The sequence below is a fragment of the Cydia amplana genome, chromosome 1 (assembly GCF_948474715.1).
Source record: "Cydia amplana chromosome 1, ilCydAmpl1.1, whole genome shotgun sequence".
In the NCBI taxonomy this organism is placed as follows: domain Eukaryota; kingdom Metazoa; phylum Arthropoda; class Insecta; order Lepidoptera; family Tortricidae; genus Cydia; species Cydia amplana.
The window spans coordinates 7317320-7334312 of NC_086069.1; the positions used below are offsets into that span (position 1 = coordinate 7317320).

Below are 16993 nucleotides of genomic sequence, written 5' to 3' on the forward strand. Positions count from 1 at the left end.
ACAGCCCCTTATTTGCGTTTAAAAACTGCTACCCTACATGTACCCTACTGCTGTTTATAATTTCAAAACGTAAAATTCGACTTGACTGACCGCAATTATTGTCACAAAAATATACCTTTTAAAAAGCTCAACAGACTCCAAAAATGATAAAATAATATTCCTTTTATATACGCTAGCAACTCTATAAATGATAATGAAAGACCAATTTCATCACATACAGTGAGGTTTATTATATGAACAAAAATAATCTATGCTTAAAAATATTTACAATTCCTTAATTACAACTTAGTGTCAACATACCCTGTTCGCTTTTCAACCGTTGCTTTATAATAAACATCGCTAAACGATTTGTTGGCAAGACGACACCCGACTTCCGTCTAACTTGCGTTTCGAAAAACAAAATACTCCGTTTAAACCTACGGGTTAATGTATAAGTATTACAACGATGAGATGTACCGATACACACAAAACGAATCCTCATTCACAACATGTTGAAAAGGGAAAAGAGGGCGGGATTTTTTCTAATGTAGACTACGTACTACATATTTTCTAAGTATCTAATAACACAGTCCCGAACATTGCCTAGTATAAATTTTCCGATTTTACAAAATAACATACTTCTCTTTTGTCGCTATAAAGCACTCCCAAGCTTCTCAAATATATAGATAATATTTTCAGGTACAAAACAAAAATATAAAACTCTTGGTCTTTTCACAATAAAAGTCTAATAAATATTTATATAGGTACAGGCAGAGTAAATATAAAATAAAAGTTTAGAGATATAAAAGTGGAAGATATCGTAAAATGTCAGTGAAGAATTGAAGCAAAAAGAACACGACAAGCAAATGCTTTTCTTTCTTATTGATATGAAACAAAAACAAGTGAAACAGCGAGAGCTAAATTACGTAATTGTAAACATTAGGTACATTCAGATTCAATGCAGCTAGATTTTTTAGACACTGGGTACAACTTCTCGGTTGTTTCCACTAGTTACCACCAACTTGTTAGCAGTGGTAAGTACCTAACAAGTGTGAGAAAAAAAGCCAGCACTTACCACAAATTCGGTTTGGTGGTAACAAGTGGGAATTATTTTTCTTAGTTATACTGTTGTTACCACTGAGGACAAATGAGATATTTGGGGACGTGGTGAGAAAAATATTCTCCGTTGTTGGTAACAACTGGCAACAACTTGCATCCACAAAACCGCATTTATTAAATTTATTTTAATGACGAAAATGAAGTCGAACCGAAACCTTCTCATCTTTTGTTAAGTATAAAGCCAAAATAAATATTCTACTTATTTAATGTTTTCTTTTCATTAGCCGTTTCGTTTAACCTATTTTTCAACGCCTCAACAACTAGGTATCAGACCAATCATCTTAAAGATAAATACACATTAAGTTAACAGCATTTATATTTAACAAATGGAAGCTTGCAATTTTCATGTGATAACTACATAAAAAAAATTATAACTTGATTTTATTTTAACATTGTCAAGGTTCAATCAAATATTAATTAACATTGTATGTCTTACAGCAACAGCATCAAATGTTAGAACAGATCTTGTTTATATAGATATATATTTACGGCCGTTTCACGGTAAGACTACCTACATCCGAATTCCGAACATGTAAGCGTAACAATTCATTTAACACGGAAAGATTCTAGCATTAGGTAAGGACACGATTACACCAAATAAGGTCAGTTTCCGAGACTGAACGCCACAAGCATTCTACTGTCAAACTTTCTATTGATATAGCACAAACCGTTAAAAAGTTAATATTTTAGACATATGCAACTTCCCTCTAAGCAGTTGGCTAATATGATAATAGCACAGCAGCTAACACATTCGTCGGCTTGGCCATGCGAATTTAAAATTCAATGTTCGATTTGCTAAGAAGTGAGTTATCGATTGATGAAAATGACTTATAGGTTATGGTATTTACAAGGAACAAGAAAATATTCTAGTCGGGCCTATAGATAGGTATTCTAGGGATGAATTCGATGAGCAGCACATACTCCATCATGGAGGAGGAGTCGCAGTGTTGCTTGGTGAGCCGCCAGCGCAGCCCCAGCTTGTTGTAGAGCCGGCTGTTCTCCCACTCCAACAGCTTGTTCAGCGAATGTTGTGTCTGGAATTGCAGTAAGTATTACTGAATAGGGTGTTTTATACAGATAAATTCCAAACAATCTAAATTAAACCAAAAGCATTTAGAATGTTCTTAAAGGCTTTTCATGGGTTTATCCATATGGAACGCGTTTGTGTGGGGTGGGTATTGCGCTCGCACCGCAAAGCGCAGGAAAATATATATATGTCGGAGCGAGACACCAGAAAGACGTATTGCAGCATTACAGTTCATAGTTAGACGCCTGTATGAAGTCGATTAGCAATGTTTGGCTGCGTATTATTTGCTTGTAACGTAATAATAAAGTTGCGTAGTGAGTAACGCCACCATCTATTGGCGTATTGTTGAACTAAGATGACAGGTAGAAGGCTTTGGAACGTCAAGAGGTGTATCTTGAGTGAACGTAGGCACGAACTAGCATTTTTGTCGTTATGTTGGTAGACTGGTCAGGCAGGTTTACCAACTTGAATTGGAGGCGGGAACAGTTGGCTCCGCCGCGGGCACTGGCTTCCTTCTTCGTGATCGGACCGCGCTAGAGATCGGATCGGACGTAAGCCAAGCTCGTGCCTAATTCGCTACGTTCCTGAAGGCTTATACCTGAAGGATTATTCTGAAAGCTTATAGATTCCAACGTTCTTTAACCGTTTCGCTAAGTGTTTATTTCAAGTGTTATTTTGATTTCTTATGTGCCATTAGAAGCTTACTTTTGTAAAATAAAGAAACTATGTGTTGTTTTGAAAATATATGTCCTGCCGAGTTTGTTGCCGGGTTAAATCTTCTCGGGCCAGAGGTGTAGGGTTGGAGCCGGTGTAGTTTGACTTAAATAAAGATTTGAACGATTTCATGTGATCTTTTTTATTTTAATTGAATCCGATTCCATCGTAAGGTCGTTTAGTTATTTTGATTATTTAGTACTGAAATATAGTAGGCACTAGTATGGTTAACGAGTCTGAATGTTTATTTCATGCGTTGGTAGCATACCTACTATTCTGGCTGTGAAGTAATACATCGAGGTACCATGCCCACCACCCGCTATCAATAGCCCCACACATTTAGCCTTCTCCCTCTTCGACATATATATTATAGATCTTCTTTTATGCCTATGACAGTGATAACGGGACAGGTGGAACTAAATAAAAGCTTGAAAACTAGTAAGAGGCAAGCGCCACCTAAAATATTGATGATGCACACGGGGAACGCGGTATTATATGAAATATATAAAGTACCTACAACAGTGTTTTGTTTCGAAAGTGAATAAACCGTAATTATAGTGTAGATTTCCGAACCCCTTTACTTACTTTAATATTCATTTTAGTTTTCAAAATATAACTATATAAGAAATATACCGATTATGTCTTGTATAAAGTCATGAGTGTATTATTAGAATAATTAACAATTTAACATTGCCTTGCATAAACAAAATACGTTAGCTAAAAGACAACATACACTTTGGCATAGTCCAAGTCATTAATACACATTATGATAATTTGTACGAGGTAAAATAGAGGGTATAATATAACATGTAAGTAATTAATAAACAAACTGGAAATTTACTTAACAAACTGGAAATTTACATAACAAACTGGAAATTTACTTAACAAACTGGAAATTTACTTAACAAACTGGAAATTTACTTAACAAAGTGGAAATTTACTTAACAAATTTTATAAGGAGTCTATAGTTCGTTTTTTTTTAGCATTAGAAAGAAGGTAAACAATCTTGACATGTCTTTTAATTGAAAAACGCTTTTTAAAAATCAGTAACTATTACTTATGAAAGCAGAAGAGTATATATAATTGTATTAGATTCATAATTGTTACATATTTGCCATTATTTATTTTTAAAACGTGTTTTTCAATAAAAAGACACGTCAAGATTGTTTACCTTATTTCTAATGCTAAAAAAAACGAACTATAGTTAGGTTCATGGTATAATAATATACCATGAACCTAATAATTTATTAGACCATGGTTAGGTTCTTGTTTTGTTGCAATATACTGCATCCTATTACGTACAAAGGCGAACTGAACTACTGCAACACACTTTGGGTTACTTTTTTATCTTGAAAATCATACCTACCCTGAGGATTCAAAAGGAAGGAAGTTTACAGTACATATGGTGCTACTTGTGTGTTAGTGATCAGCTCTACACAGAGAAGGTTGTGGGCAAAAGTTATAAAATCAAAGAATAATATACCTACATAATTCATAAATAGTTGTCAGGATTCATGCAGAATTCAAATCCAAAATATTCATTTATATTCACATACAGATATAAAAACATTGAAGTGTTGGTGGCCTGAAGGTTGCATGTTCGAACCCTGACTCGATGCCAATGAATTTGTTGGAACTTAAGTATGAAATAGCATTAGGTATTTACTAATGGCTATTCAGTGAAGTAAAACATATTGCGAAAACCATCTTTTTCTGATTAATCATTTCTACGCTGTAGTTTCTTGGTATGACTTACCCTTTTACTAAGACATATGACTGGCCAAAGAGAGCATCCAAGAGTACAGCAACAACAGACACAGCCGCAGAACAGCCACTTAACATTAACTGGCAGTGTTTTCTTCAGTACGCTGTTGATGCGTGCCACTGTTGCCTGGTACTCCTCGGGGGCCACACGGGACTGCAGGCCCGATGGGAACTCGCCATTGAATCGATTACTTAAACCAAAACTGTAAACAAATATCAATTTTATTATTTTGGGTTATGAATCAATGCATCAAAATGTGATGTGATTTCTTTCCAACTGTCCAGCTCCGATTTGATTTATTTCGATATATATTAGAAAATAACTAAAAATCGGTAATAACAGATACATATTTCTTTTGAGTGCCCAATCTCAACCTATTGGGAGAAATTGTCCTCCAAAGTACTGTAAAGTGACTAAACCCTTTTTAGGAAAATATGAGTTTGAGCTGATACAACAAAACAGATGCTCAATATTTTTTTATGTTCTCAAACATTTAATTGATATATTCAAACCAGTAATTAACTAGGAATTTGCTTGAATAAAAATCTACAGAAGTTAGAGGTTTTGTCACTCTTCAGTACTTTGGAGGCAAATTTCTACCAATATGTTGAGATTTGGGCAGTTAAAAAAATAAGTATTATTTTAGACTATTCTGTAACATATATTATCAAAATAAATCAAATTTGGGTCATACAGTTGAGTATGTTTCCTTGTTAGTAATACTGTATTTAATTTTATAGTTAATTTAAAGTAGGTACCTTATGACCTCTGTACTGGAATAACATAACCTTGGACAAATAACTGACTTAAGTATTATGACTTTCTAAATTTATTCATTGAGATTAATATAATTTTAAGAAAAAATATGACTATGGAGTAAATGCAAGATATTCATCATGAAATTGATATGAAACCTTATTTGAATTTTTCTTGTGTACTCAACCAGATGTATGTATATCAAATATCAAATTTAGTCTGAAACACTTAAGGGTCATTGTACAGTTAGAGTAGGTTCAATAGCTTAAGACTTGAACGATGGTCAATGTCCTACCCCAAGGATAGACCTTCAAGAGATAGGTCGCAGGTCGGAGATAACAAAGGAACATCATACATTTGTGCAGGGATAGATATATTAGATATGTACGATGTTTTGACCAATATGAAAATGTAGTTTTAGGGTGGTAAGAGGTGCTGCTTTGATAAAGTAATAAAAATAGCAAATAAATCCATACACTGTCATGTTACCAGCTCCCCGTACGACTATAGGATCAGGCACTAATGTCACATGAGTCTCCTCTATATTCTCCTCACTTTCAGTCTCATCCGGGTAAATTGCATCAAAATCGGCCATTTTACTTAATCACTAACTTAAATAAAATACGATTTTGTATATTTTTAACACATAACAAAGCACAGTTTTTGTTTGTTGAATTACAACATCCATGGAAGAAAATTTGAGTGACGTTTTCAAATACAAATTCAGTGTTGCTGTACTTCCATTCTACTGTATAAGGCCTGCTCAGACAGCAGCAACAGCAGCAACAGCAGGCTCTTGGCAGGCTCTTCCAAAAGATATAGATGGTCAAACCAATTTGTCAGTAAATATGAACAAAAAAAACTATACTCATCCTTTTCTTTTGGGTGCTAGTATTAGCGTTAGACAAAGATAGTATGACTCTCTCTGTCTATGTTTGAAAGAGGACAGTCCTTTGACACACTATACTAACTGCCATAACACACTACCGCACCACACCAAGGTCGCGTGCAGTGCGGTAGTGTGTTATGGCTATTACAAAAATACCTACCTCGGGGAACCAAGAAAAAAATTATGCTCTACAGATGGCGCCATACCTTTGGCCTATACTCCTGTAGATGGCGACACCGTTTAATATGTTTTATAGACGGTCAAGCAGATCGTCTCGGTAGAAAAAGGCGCGAAATTCAAATTTTCTATGGCACGATAACCCTTCGCGCCTACATTTTTCAAATTTGCCGCCTTTTTCTACTGACAAGATCTGCTTGACCAAGTATAATATCATTTTAATCTTTAGTTTTAATCCTGTGTCAAAAGATGGCAGTAAATTTACTATACTTGGTCAAGCAGATCTTGTCAGTAAAAAAGGCGCGAAATTCAAATTTTCTATGGAACGATATCCCTTCGCACCTACATTTTTCAAATTTGCCGCCTTTTTCTACTGACAAGATCTGCTTGACCAGCTATATATTTCTTGTATTTCTTGATTTAGTTCCGCTACTCTCCAAGAGATGGTCTAAAGAAAAAATGTAAAGGATGAACGAAAGCAGAGGCAGGCGTGGTGCACTCCGCGATTTCGTCGCTTTGCTACAGGAAGCTAAAAGTACATCCTTTCCGCCCCAATTTTGGGGAAAGCATGGGGGAAAGCCATAAGCCGCGCGTGGCGCTGTCGCCACCTAGTCGTAGACTCTGTGCGGAAAGAGAAGAGTCGTGGAATGTATAGGGCCCAATACATTCCACGACTCTTCTCTTCTCTTTCCGAACAGACTCTAACAGACGCGTTTTGAGAGAGTGAGTCTTCTGTACTTAGTACTATTATCTATTCTGTGGCAGAGGGCAGAGGGGCAGGAGGTTCTTAAATAAGATTACACATGACAGAAATGCGCAAAGCAGGCGGTCTTAAACTGGCAAAAATCGTCGTATTAAATGAATGGCGCCATAATAGGTAACCTAAATGCATTTGGAATTTGTAATACCTACCTACCTATAGTTGGTTGGTGTGCGTAGGTATGTATAAGACAAGTAGGTACACCTAACGAGCATTATCCTTCAACATGTAGCCACTATGTTAAATGATAGGCACACATACTCGCGAGACCACTATCACGTACCTACACTTTGATAAGGCACAGCTGTGACCCACAAACTTGATGCTTGTCAAACGGCTATTATCTAAGTTGCTATTTGCTAACCTACAAAGTTTACGAGATAGGTAGGTATATACGTTTGTCGTTTTGTTAATCCGTAAATTGTGCCCTATTTCACAAATGACATAACAACATTATAGTTAGGTCAGGTATTATCCCTATCTAATAGGTAAAGTCTGAGCAAGTAACTAGGCAGGTACCTACTTATTATCTCTATCAATCTCTATCTAATAGGTAACGTCTCGGCACGAGCTTTGAGAAGAGAGGAAGGGTGTGAACTGCGCTCGGGAGGGTTGAGTGTTGGGGGAAAGCGGGACTACGAATTCCTACGATACCTTGGAGCACGAGTAAAGAGCTGAAGTTGTTTGCTAAAAAAGCTCTTGTAATGACAGCTTGCTCTCTAGGTAGCTTGCTTTTATACCTTTGCGCATACCTAGTAGGAAATACTATTTATCGAGCACATACGTGCCAATATAATTTCAACTTTACGAGGGTTGTTTGAGAAGAAACTTGGTTTCATATCAAAAAATAATAATATTGCAAATGTATTTATTTTATTTCTCTACGTAATCCCCCCGAAGTTGTACACACTTATCCCAACGAGTCTGCAACATCTCTATGCCTTCACGGAAGTGCGTCTCTTCAAGGGCCTCGAAATACACATTGACCTACCATATAACCTCCTCATCGGACTTAAAATTTCGCCCTAAGAGAAATGTTTTCAGTTTCGGGAAGAGGTGATAGTCCGACGAAGCCAAATCTGGTGAATAAGCAGGGTGTGGAATAAATTCCAATCGTAACTACGACAATTTTTATTTATTATTTTTTTATTATTATTATTAAAAAAATAATGCCAAAGCTGGACGTTTTTCAGCTATTGCTGCCTGTAACTGATCCAAAAGTGATGCGTAGTATGCTCCAGTTATAGATTTTCTCTTGGCCAGGTAGTCAATTAAAAGTATCCCTTTGCGTCCCAAAACACAGACGCCATCACCTTTCCAGCAGACGGAATGCATATGGCTTTCTTTGGAGTTGGCTCACCATGACCAACCCATTGTTTCGACTGATGTTTCGTCTCCGGGATGTAGTGATAGTTCCAGGTTTCATCCATAGTGACAAAATGGCGAATAAAATCTGTTGGATTTTTTTAAACACTTGCAAATCTTCATCAGATGTTCACATGCGAATACGCATTTGTTCTGGAGTCAGTAATCGCGGCACTTACCTTACACAAAGCTTTTTCTTGTGCAAATCGTCGTGTAAAATAAAATGCACCCGTTCAGAAGAGATGTTTGTGGCTTCAGCTAATTCGCGTATTTTCAATCTTCGGTCGGCTAAAACTAAATCATGGATTTTATCGATGATTATCGGGTAAAAGTGCTGTTTTCGGGGCTCCAGGGCGAGGTGCATCTTTAAGACGATTGGAAGGCCCAATGCCCTTGAGCGTCAGGGCGGAGCTAAGCGCTCTGTACCCGCACCACCCGCTTACCCCGCTCGCTGCGATCGTACGTGAATTTTGTATCGCTGCACCGCCACGAGGTTCAAAGAATAAGATACAGCCCAGAGGCGTGCAGTTGGCGCTATACTCGTATACCTTTTGTTTGCAGATATTTTGTTGTTTGAGTATGAGTAGATAATGCATTTAGTGGAGGTCGTAAATTACATTTCACGGTTAATACGACTCGCGTCCTGTTTAAAACGCCGTATAAAATTATATTATTATTATATATTACTTACCCATCCCGTTACGCACCATGCTGCACGTTTGTGTAATTGACATAACCGTCGTATTGAATTGGTAGAGTGTCATTCGATGGAACTTGCTAAAGTGTCATTCAATAGAGCTTGCTAACTATGTAAACAAAAATTACTAGTAAATTGACATTCAGTGTCAGTTTTAGTATGGCGGTTTGTTTACATAGTTAGCAAGTTCTATTGAATGACACTTTAACTATGTAAGTAATCAAACTTGATGAATGAATTTACTAATGACAGTAATGACTTTTGTTGACATAGTTAGTTCCATAGAATGATACTTTATGCAATACGCCGTCAGCCAACATTTTTTAATGTGTTTATTACCTACCTTAGGTTTTTTGTTTTGTCTAATATATACACATATCATAAAGAAACACATCTTCATTCATACTCACATCGTACATCGTAGTGTACCTTTACTTTACTACCTACTATTTGTAGGAACTGCAACAGTAACTTTGTAATAGCAAATATTTATATGGGATTACAAACTTACTTATGCAGTTCTTAGATCTTTAAAACGTGACTGATATTGCAATATTTTTAGGTTTTCTATGGCTTGATAAGCTGAAAACTACTTATGTTTAAAATTTGAAGCTTGTGGATATACTAGAAGTACCTTAGAATTATGATGATCGTAGGTGAGTGAGTGAGTGAGTGAGTGTGTCAGTGTCGAAAATAAGGAACTCTGACGTACAATCATTCTTAAACTACTAGTTCAAATTGAATGTTTTTGAGAATATTTCTTAAGCATATTTAGCCCTATATATTACTGAAAATTCAGGGTTTTAGCTTCAGCCAGCACAAAATTACAGGACGTCAAAAATGGCCTGAATCGCTTCGAGAAAAGGATGGTACGGCCGTGCCTCTTTTTTTGCTCGACTTGGCGGGGGCACTGCCGTGCCCTCAGATTTACTTAATAAACTAACATCATTTTAATGGGTAACAATCCTAAAAATGTAATGGTTTCTGAATCAAACTATATACCTACAACATAAATTGCCAATGTTGATCAATTTTTTTTAGAAATTGAACTTTATTAAAAACGTTAAATTTTAATGGCAATATGTCGGCGCATGTTCGAAAACATTTTTTATATATTTCAAATGAAGCTTTCTCAAACATAAGTGGAAATATTGTCATTACGTTCGTAATAATAGGCTGCGAAACACCGTGTTGTGCGCGCTAAAGCGCGTCACAACCAAATCAACATTCTGCAGTTATTTAATCTTTGGCCACAATAACTCCAATTTTATTGCACCTCGGCTCAGAACAAGCATGCAGAATACAAGGAAGGCACGGAGCGACGAGCGACACAGCCTCCTCGTCTCAAAGCTAGCACACGACTGCCGGCCACGCCTTTTTCGAGCTACATACGCACAAAATGTTGAAAAATATTCGATTTCTTAAAAAAAAAATTATTTATTAACATTATTCTACGTTGAATTTGTAGTATCTGTTAAAACAATTATTCTAGTTTAAAAATAACTTTCATCGAATAAACCGTTCACTAGAAATAGGCAAAGTTAGTCGCAAAACGGCCTGTCGTAATGTTCCTTTTTTGGAAAAACTATAAGTCATAGGGAACAAGTCAAACGTTAGAAATGTTGTACATAAAACGTAAAATCATATATATTTTTTTCATATTTTTTTGTTGAACCGTTAAGAAGATATAGACTCTAGAATGTTAGAGTTTTCGGCCAAAAACGGCGTCTAGCGCCTTTGCGTGTCCTGCCTCGCTTAAACTCATTTACCCAAAGTCAAACCGTTCCCTAGGAAGGACACGAACTACCCAACGTAGGTAAAATCCTTTCATGGATTTGTTTCACAGTTTTGCCTTCCAAAAAAAAGAACTGAAGAACTCCACGAGTTCCAATTTTCTCCATTTTCCCGCGTAACTCAGACCAGTTTTGTTTGAACTACTGTCAAATAACAAATTCCTGCCAAAAACGACATGACGCCACATATTAAATATAGCTGGTCAACCAAATCTTGTCAGTAAAAAAAGGCGCGAAATTCAAATTTTCTATGGGACGATATCGCCTTGCGCCTGCAGTTTTCAAATTTGCCGCCTTTTTCTACTGTCAAGATCTGGTTGACCAAGTATATGTTTAATTACTAAACTAAATCAATACATACAGAGTTGACGCCAACGCCATCTATACATAAGCTAAACAAGTTACTTCTCAAATTACCCTCGTAGTATTCCAACGCTAAAGCGCGTCACAACCAAATCAACATTCTGCAGTTATTTAATCTTTGGCCACAATAACTCCAATTTTATTGCACCTCGGCTCAGAACAAGCATGCAGAATACAAGGAAGGCACGGAGCGACGAGCGACACAGCCTCCTCGTCTCAAAGCTAGCACACGACTGCCGGCCACGCCTTTTTCGAGCTACATACGCACAAAATGTTGAAAAATATTCGATTTCTTAAAAAAAAAATGTATTTATTAACATTATTCTACGTTGCATTTGTAGTGTCGGTTAAAACATTTATTTTAGTTTAAAAATAACTTTAATCGAATAAACCGTTTAGTAGAAATAGGCAAAGTTAGTCGCAAAACGGCATCTCGTAATGTTCCTTTTATCGAAAAATTATAAGTCACAGGAAAAAAGTCAAACGTTACAAATGTTGTACATAAAACGTAGGTTCATATATATTTTTTTCATAATTTTTTGTCGAACCGTTAAGAAGATATATACTCTAGAAAGTAAGAGTTTATGGCCAAAAACGGCGCGTAGCGCCTTAAGGTTCAAATTAGGTTGCACTTTGGGCGCTTAATTTCGGGAAATATTACTTAAATTGTCGTCAAATGAATCATCATAGCTGGATGAATGGAAATTTGATTTTTGGGAAAACCTTGTAGATTAAATTGGTGCGGACTGGAAAACAGTTATATTACGCATTTTCTTATACTATCTATTATCTTTTAATCGCAATATTCGAACCAGTATAGACTGAGTCAGACCCGAGCACCGAACTCGTTACAAATCGAGATCTAATTACACTGTGCCAACGCGGATGTTGGTATAGGTACGTTTTGTGAATAGTGGGCAGGTTTAGTTTATAGGCGGGCGGCTATTATGCGACATATGCGTATAAAACCGCCGCACGAGCACCCTCGGCGTTCACATAACGTTGGGACGCACTGCACCGCACGCAAAATGAAGGTAGGTTAACCTTTGTTACAATTTTATTGATATTTATAATAAAATATAGTTATTTGTACAACAAGTGATCAAAGTTTGATATTTCTTCGGGTGCTTATTTTGAGTCCCGTGCAAGCGAAAGATTCTATAATAGATTCACGAGCGTAGCGAGTGAATCTAATTTAAAATCTTGAGCGTAGTAAGGGACTCAAAAGCGCACGAGATGTAAATAACTTTGATCTCGTGTAGTACACAACATTTTTCACCTGAGCAGTGAGAACATACCTATTAGACAACTTGAAAAATATAATCCTTCTTCATCACTTAATACCTGCACTCATGTTTTCTTAAGAAATACAAACAATTAAGTTTAATTACCGCAATGGAACACAAAAACAAAACGTAATAATAAATTCTAGTAAAATAATATAGAATTAACAAACATTAACTGACACTTCAATCGACAACTTTATTGTAAAAAAAAATCTTTGTAAGATTCGGTCCGAATTGCGGATACGTACTATTTATACGTACTATGGTAGAAATTCTTAAAAGTAAAATAATTAATTTTGCGTGATGATCTGTGTATTTTTTGAGTTCATTATTTTAATTGTACAATAAAATACCTAAAATATAGTATTTTATCAGTTTTTATCAAATCTTAAACTTTATTTTTATTAATTAATTATTAAGAATTCATACTCGTACGTGGTTTGGAACGATGCGGTCTGAAGTTTTTCGGAGGTCTATTATATAAACCGTGAATATACCGTTGAATGTCGTTTTAACTTTTTTTTGTCTGTTTCATTTTGCTAACAGTGTGAAAGGGACAGATATAATAGAACCCAAGTATTTCGAACTTTTATTAGACTCCGCATGTTGAAATGACATTTGACTATAAAGGTCACTTGAATGTCGTTTTGTCTCACTCAGTGAGCAAAATCGCATTTTGCTCACTGTTTTTAAGAATCAAAGTACCCTTGTTCGATCTGCTGAGGTGAAAAAGAAATTAAACATATAAAGTGTATCTAAGTAACTAGTTATTTTAGAATACACAGCCTTGGATGTTCCAAAGAAACGAGTTAGAGCTATAGATTTTGATTCGAAACAAACGCCCGAAAAACCCAAAATCCAAGTATATTATAGGTAGGTATATAAAATATCATACAAAAATAACTTAAATATATCTAAATATTAAAATATTTTAATCTAAAAGACCTCCGCGAGTTGTACCGGGTGCAAAGGTGCCCATGGTAACTACAAATAAATTTAAACTAACAGTATATTATAGTACAATTAAATCTCCTTTGTTAACAATGTATACAGGGATACGGGATACCTAAACCTATTAAACCTAGGTACCTCCTACCATATTGTAATACCAACTCCACCTCATTTAGGTATGTACCAAAACGTAAAACGTGGGACGTTTTTAAGACTTTTAATAATTGTTCTTAAAATAACCCATTGATTGACCCATGTTGTGAACCTGAAATATATTATGTTCAAAGGAAAACTCACCAGGCTCACCAGTTCCTGAGGCCAGATTCCTTTATTCTACTTAACTCAAATCGGAATATGTCATAAAATAATTTGATTCATTCTTTTTTTTTCAGTTTTTGGCCGTAGTTCTTCTTGCGTTATGGCGCCAAGCTTCCGGCATCGTCCCTGTGTCTCCTTTGGGGTACGCGCGGCCAGCGTTCGCCCCGCTAGGTGTAGCACCCGGATTGGCCCCGTTAGGCGTGGCACCAGGATTGGCACCGCTGGGCGTAGCGCCGAGATTGGCACCCATCGCAGTAGCACCTAGGGTCGCTGCAGTCGCCCCGGCTGTCGACGAATACGACCCAAACCCGCAGTATTCTTACGCCTACGATATTCAGGATGCTCTTACTGGTAAGCAACTTTTGTTTGTGTAGGTACATATAAAAAATCGTTTTGACAACTTACTGTACAGTAACTCTAGCGGTTCACTTCAAACAATTAGCGACACCTATTAAATAAGTATAACTTCGTATTCATATTCAAGGTGGTACTTAGGTACCTATTACCTTAATAGGTAGGTAACTTAGAGGCTTGGAAGGGTCGATGGTGCTTGACGCCTGAGCAAGATCCAGGGGAAATACCGTCATAGTTGCCGGATATCAATGTCTCTGAGCGAGCGGGACATAAATATAGCTATACGCGTGCGATAGAGACAGGTACAGGTGGGTCAACGCACGAAATTCTTGCTTAGCGTAAGTAAAGTAAGGATACTTTAGTTAGTAAGAACTATTTTTTTATCAACCCTAATGTTGTTGCGGTCAACGACCCGCGCCTTCAAGGTCGCTATTGGACTAATAGCAACACTGAAAAATAATAATGTAAGTAATAATATAAGTAGGTAATATAGTTTTAAATGTGCTGTGTGTTTATAATGTTATCTGTATCGACCAGGTGACTCAAAGAGCCATCAGGAGTCGCGGTCCGGCGACGTGGTGCAGGGCTCGTACTCGCTGGTGGAGCCGGACGGCACGCGGCGCGTCGTGGAGTACACTGCCGACCCGCACAACGGCTTCAACGCCGTCGTCCACAAGGAGCCCCTCGGCGCCGCCGTCAAGGCTGTCGCCGCGCCCGCCTATATCCACTAGCCGAACAATCATCCGAAACTCGAACTTTCGTTATTTGCCTCTCTATCACTCTTACGCATTCGAGTGATAGAGAGGCAGATAGACGAACGAAGTGGTTCGCGGCAGGCGATCAGTTCTAAAAGTCGCGGAAGACGATGCATTTAGGGGAAGTGGTTTGCTCAAAAACTTCAATTGGGAACAATATTTTTTTCTAATTTAGCTGTAGCAAGGAGTAAAGCCAAAATTATGGATATCGTTAAGATACCCTATAAAATGTTGAATACATATATTGTTATAAAGAATCACTGACTTTTAGAACTGGGATTAATAATGCCTGCCAACTTTAGAAGCGTTCGTACGGTAAGATCACAGATGCAAGGGGAAAAGCAATAAGTATTTTTGTTGTGCGTTAGATTTATAGTGTTCCTAAACGATTCTTTGGAACAAAATTAAATCAATCTCACCAATCTGATCACATGACGAACTTAAAATGCTGAGTGTGATATCATGTAGGTAGGTTATAATAAGTAGGTGTAGCCTCTAACTATCCAGATATCGAGATTCATTGAACGCGGTACCGTCTGCCAATGTGACCAACCGTATTTATTAATAGACGTGGGTATGAAGAAAACGACATAATGTAACTTGTTTTTGTTTAGCGTTATGTTATGCTTATTTGTTAAATGTTAAAGCTAAGGTAATAAATAAGAGGAATCCAACCACTTAGTTTTAATCTACATAATTAAATACATTTTTTCAAATAAAAATGGGATTGAGATAGGTATTGGTAGGTACCGATATCAATCGAGAAATAAAACAGTAAGCCTGTAGTTAAGTAGGTACCTACTCAAAGATTCATAGTTAGGTCCTTCAGTTCCATATCGTGACTTAGCTCCAATTTACTATCACTTAGTGACTAGCGCGAATCTGCGCATAATAACACTCCCACTTTGTTAAAGGTAATATTATAAATCTTAGGTCGTTGAGATAAGGTATATTATTACTTGAGTGGTAATAGTTCACTTACATACGTGTGACAATAAGACGACAATAGTGCACATGGGATCGTAACCGCACCCAGTCGAGGTCCCTACTAGATATTTGCGTACGTGTATATATATAACTTTTATTAAATGATAACTAGGGCTGCCCCAGTTAAGACCTTGATTTTAAAGACTAGTAATTACCTATTTCATTAAAATTGGTAAAATAAAAATACACATACCAAGCCTAGAGTGATCCGCTTGTTACGTTACACCTAATAATTAATCCCTAGGACGGTGCGTAGGTACCTAATCCCCATGACGAAAGGGGTCTCATAACTACATATGACCTAGTTTTAATAAAAGAAGTTAAAAAACGCATTAATATTTCTTTTGTTGTTTGACACCCCTAAGATGCGACGGTGCTTAATGTACAGTCAGCAGCAATAGTTGCTAAGCGGGCGGGTTGTTCAAAATGATCTTGACGCGACTTTATTGTTAAGGTAATAAGAGTACGTCAAGGTAATTTTGATCACCTCGCCCGCTTAGCAACTTCTGCTGCTGACTGTTTTTAGAGTGTTCGTAAAAATTAGTGGTGACCCGTCGGCGTCGCGTCGGTCGCTCGTGCACTAACCGTTTTTAGAATCATGTATCATGTTTGTCGCCAAAATTGAGTAAAATTCCTGCAAAAGTGCCCTTAAGCTTGATTGATACCAAGAATGTATTTATCCGATACCTTTTTTTAGGTTTTCCTACATTACTAACCACGACGATGAGTTTTAATTACAATTGTAAATATGACATACCTGTGTAATTTTTTGATAAGGAACATTTATTGCAAAAACTTAAATATAAATACAAACTAAAAATATAAAAAATAAATACTTACTAAAACCCGTCCCGGGCTGTCCCTGACGCAAAGGTGCCCATCACGCTCGCTGCGTTGCCGCGTTGTATTGCGATGGACAGCCTTTGCATCAGGAAGAA

At 36.9% G+C, this 16993-nt stretch overlaps 2 protein-coding genes across 2 annotated transcripts; one reads left to right on the forward strand and one right to left on the reverse strand.

The window, feature by feature from the left end:
• Positions 1-1644: 1644 nt before the first annotated feature.
• LOC134652854 (cysteine-rich hydrophobic domain-containing protein 2) lies at positions 1645-6081 on the reverse strand. The gene is made up of 3 exons (XM_063508056.1): positions 5837-6081; positions 4596-4806; positions 1645-2132 (listed from the first exon to the last, which is right to left on the reverse strand). The coding sequence occupies exons 1-3, from the start codon at positions 5953-5955 to the stop codon at positions 1965-1967; spliced, it is 498 nt and encodes a 165-aa protein (XP_063364126.1). The 5' UTR covers positions 5956-6081; the 3' UTR covers positions 1645-1964.
• Positions 6082-12334: 6253 nt separating this feature from the next.
• LOC134647484 (larval cuticle protein A3A-like) lies at positions 12335-15107 on the forward strand. The gene is made up of 3 exons (XM_063501839.1): positions 12335-12438; positions 14034-14310; positions 14851-15107. The coding sequence occupies exons 1-3, from the start codon at positions 12352-12354 to the stop codon at positions 15042-15044; spliced, it is 558 nt and encodes a 185-aa protein (XP_063357909.1). The 5' UTR covers positions 12335-12351; the 3' UTR covers positions 15045-15107.
• The last annotated feature ends 1886 nt before the right edge of the window (positions 15108-16993 follow it).

Excerpts from the sequence above, each read along its gene's own strand:
- LOC134652854 (XM_063508056.1), bottom strand. The coding sequence starts at position 5,955 with ATGGCCGATTTTGATGCAATTTACCCGGATGAGACTGAAAGTGAGGAG. Across the intron at positions 4,807-5,836 it reads GGAGCTGGTAACATGACAGT|TTTTGGTTTAAGTAATCGAT; the intron begins GTATGGATTTAT and ends ATTTGTTTACAG. Across the intron at positions 2,133-4,595 it reads TCATATGTCTTAGTAAAAGG|ACACAACATTCGCTGAACAA; the intron begins GTAAGTCATACC and ends CTGCAATTCCAG.
- LOC134647484 (XM_063501839.1), top strand. The coding sequence starts at position 12,352 with ATGCGACATATGCGTATAAAACCGCCGCACGAGCACCCTCGGCGTTCA. Across the intron at positions 12,439-14,033 it reads GCACCGCACGCAAAATGAAG|TTTTTGGCCGTAGTTCTTCT; the intron begins GTAGGTTAACCT and ends TTTTTTTTTCAG. Across the intron at positions 14,311-14,850 it reads TATTCAGGATGCTCTTACTG|GTGACTCAAAGAGCCATCAG; the intron begins GTAAGCAACTTT and ends TGTATCGACCAG.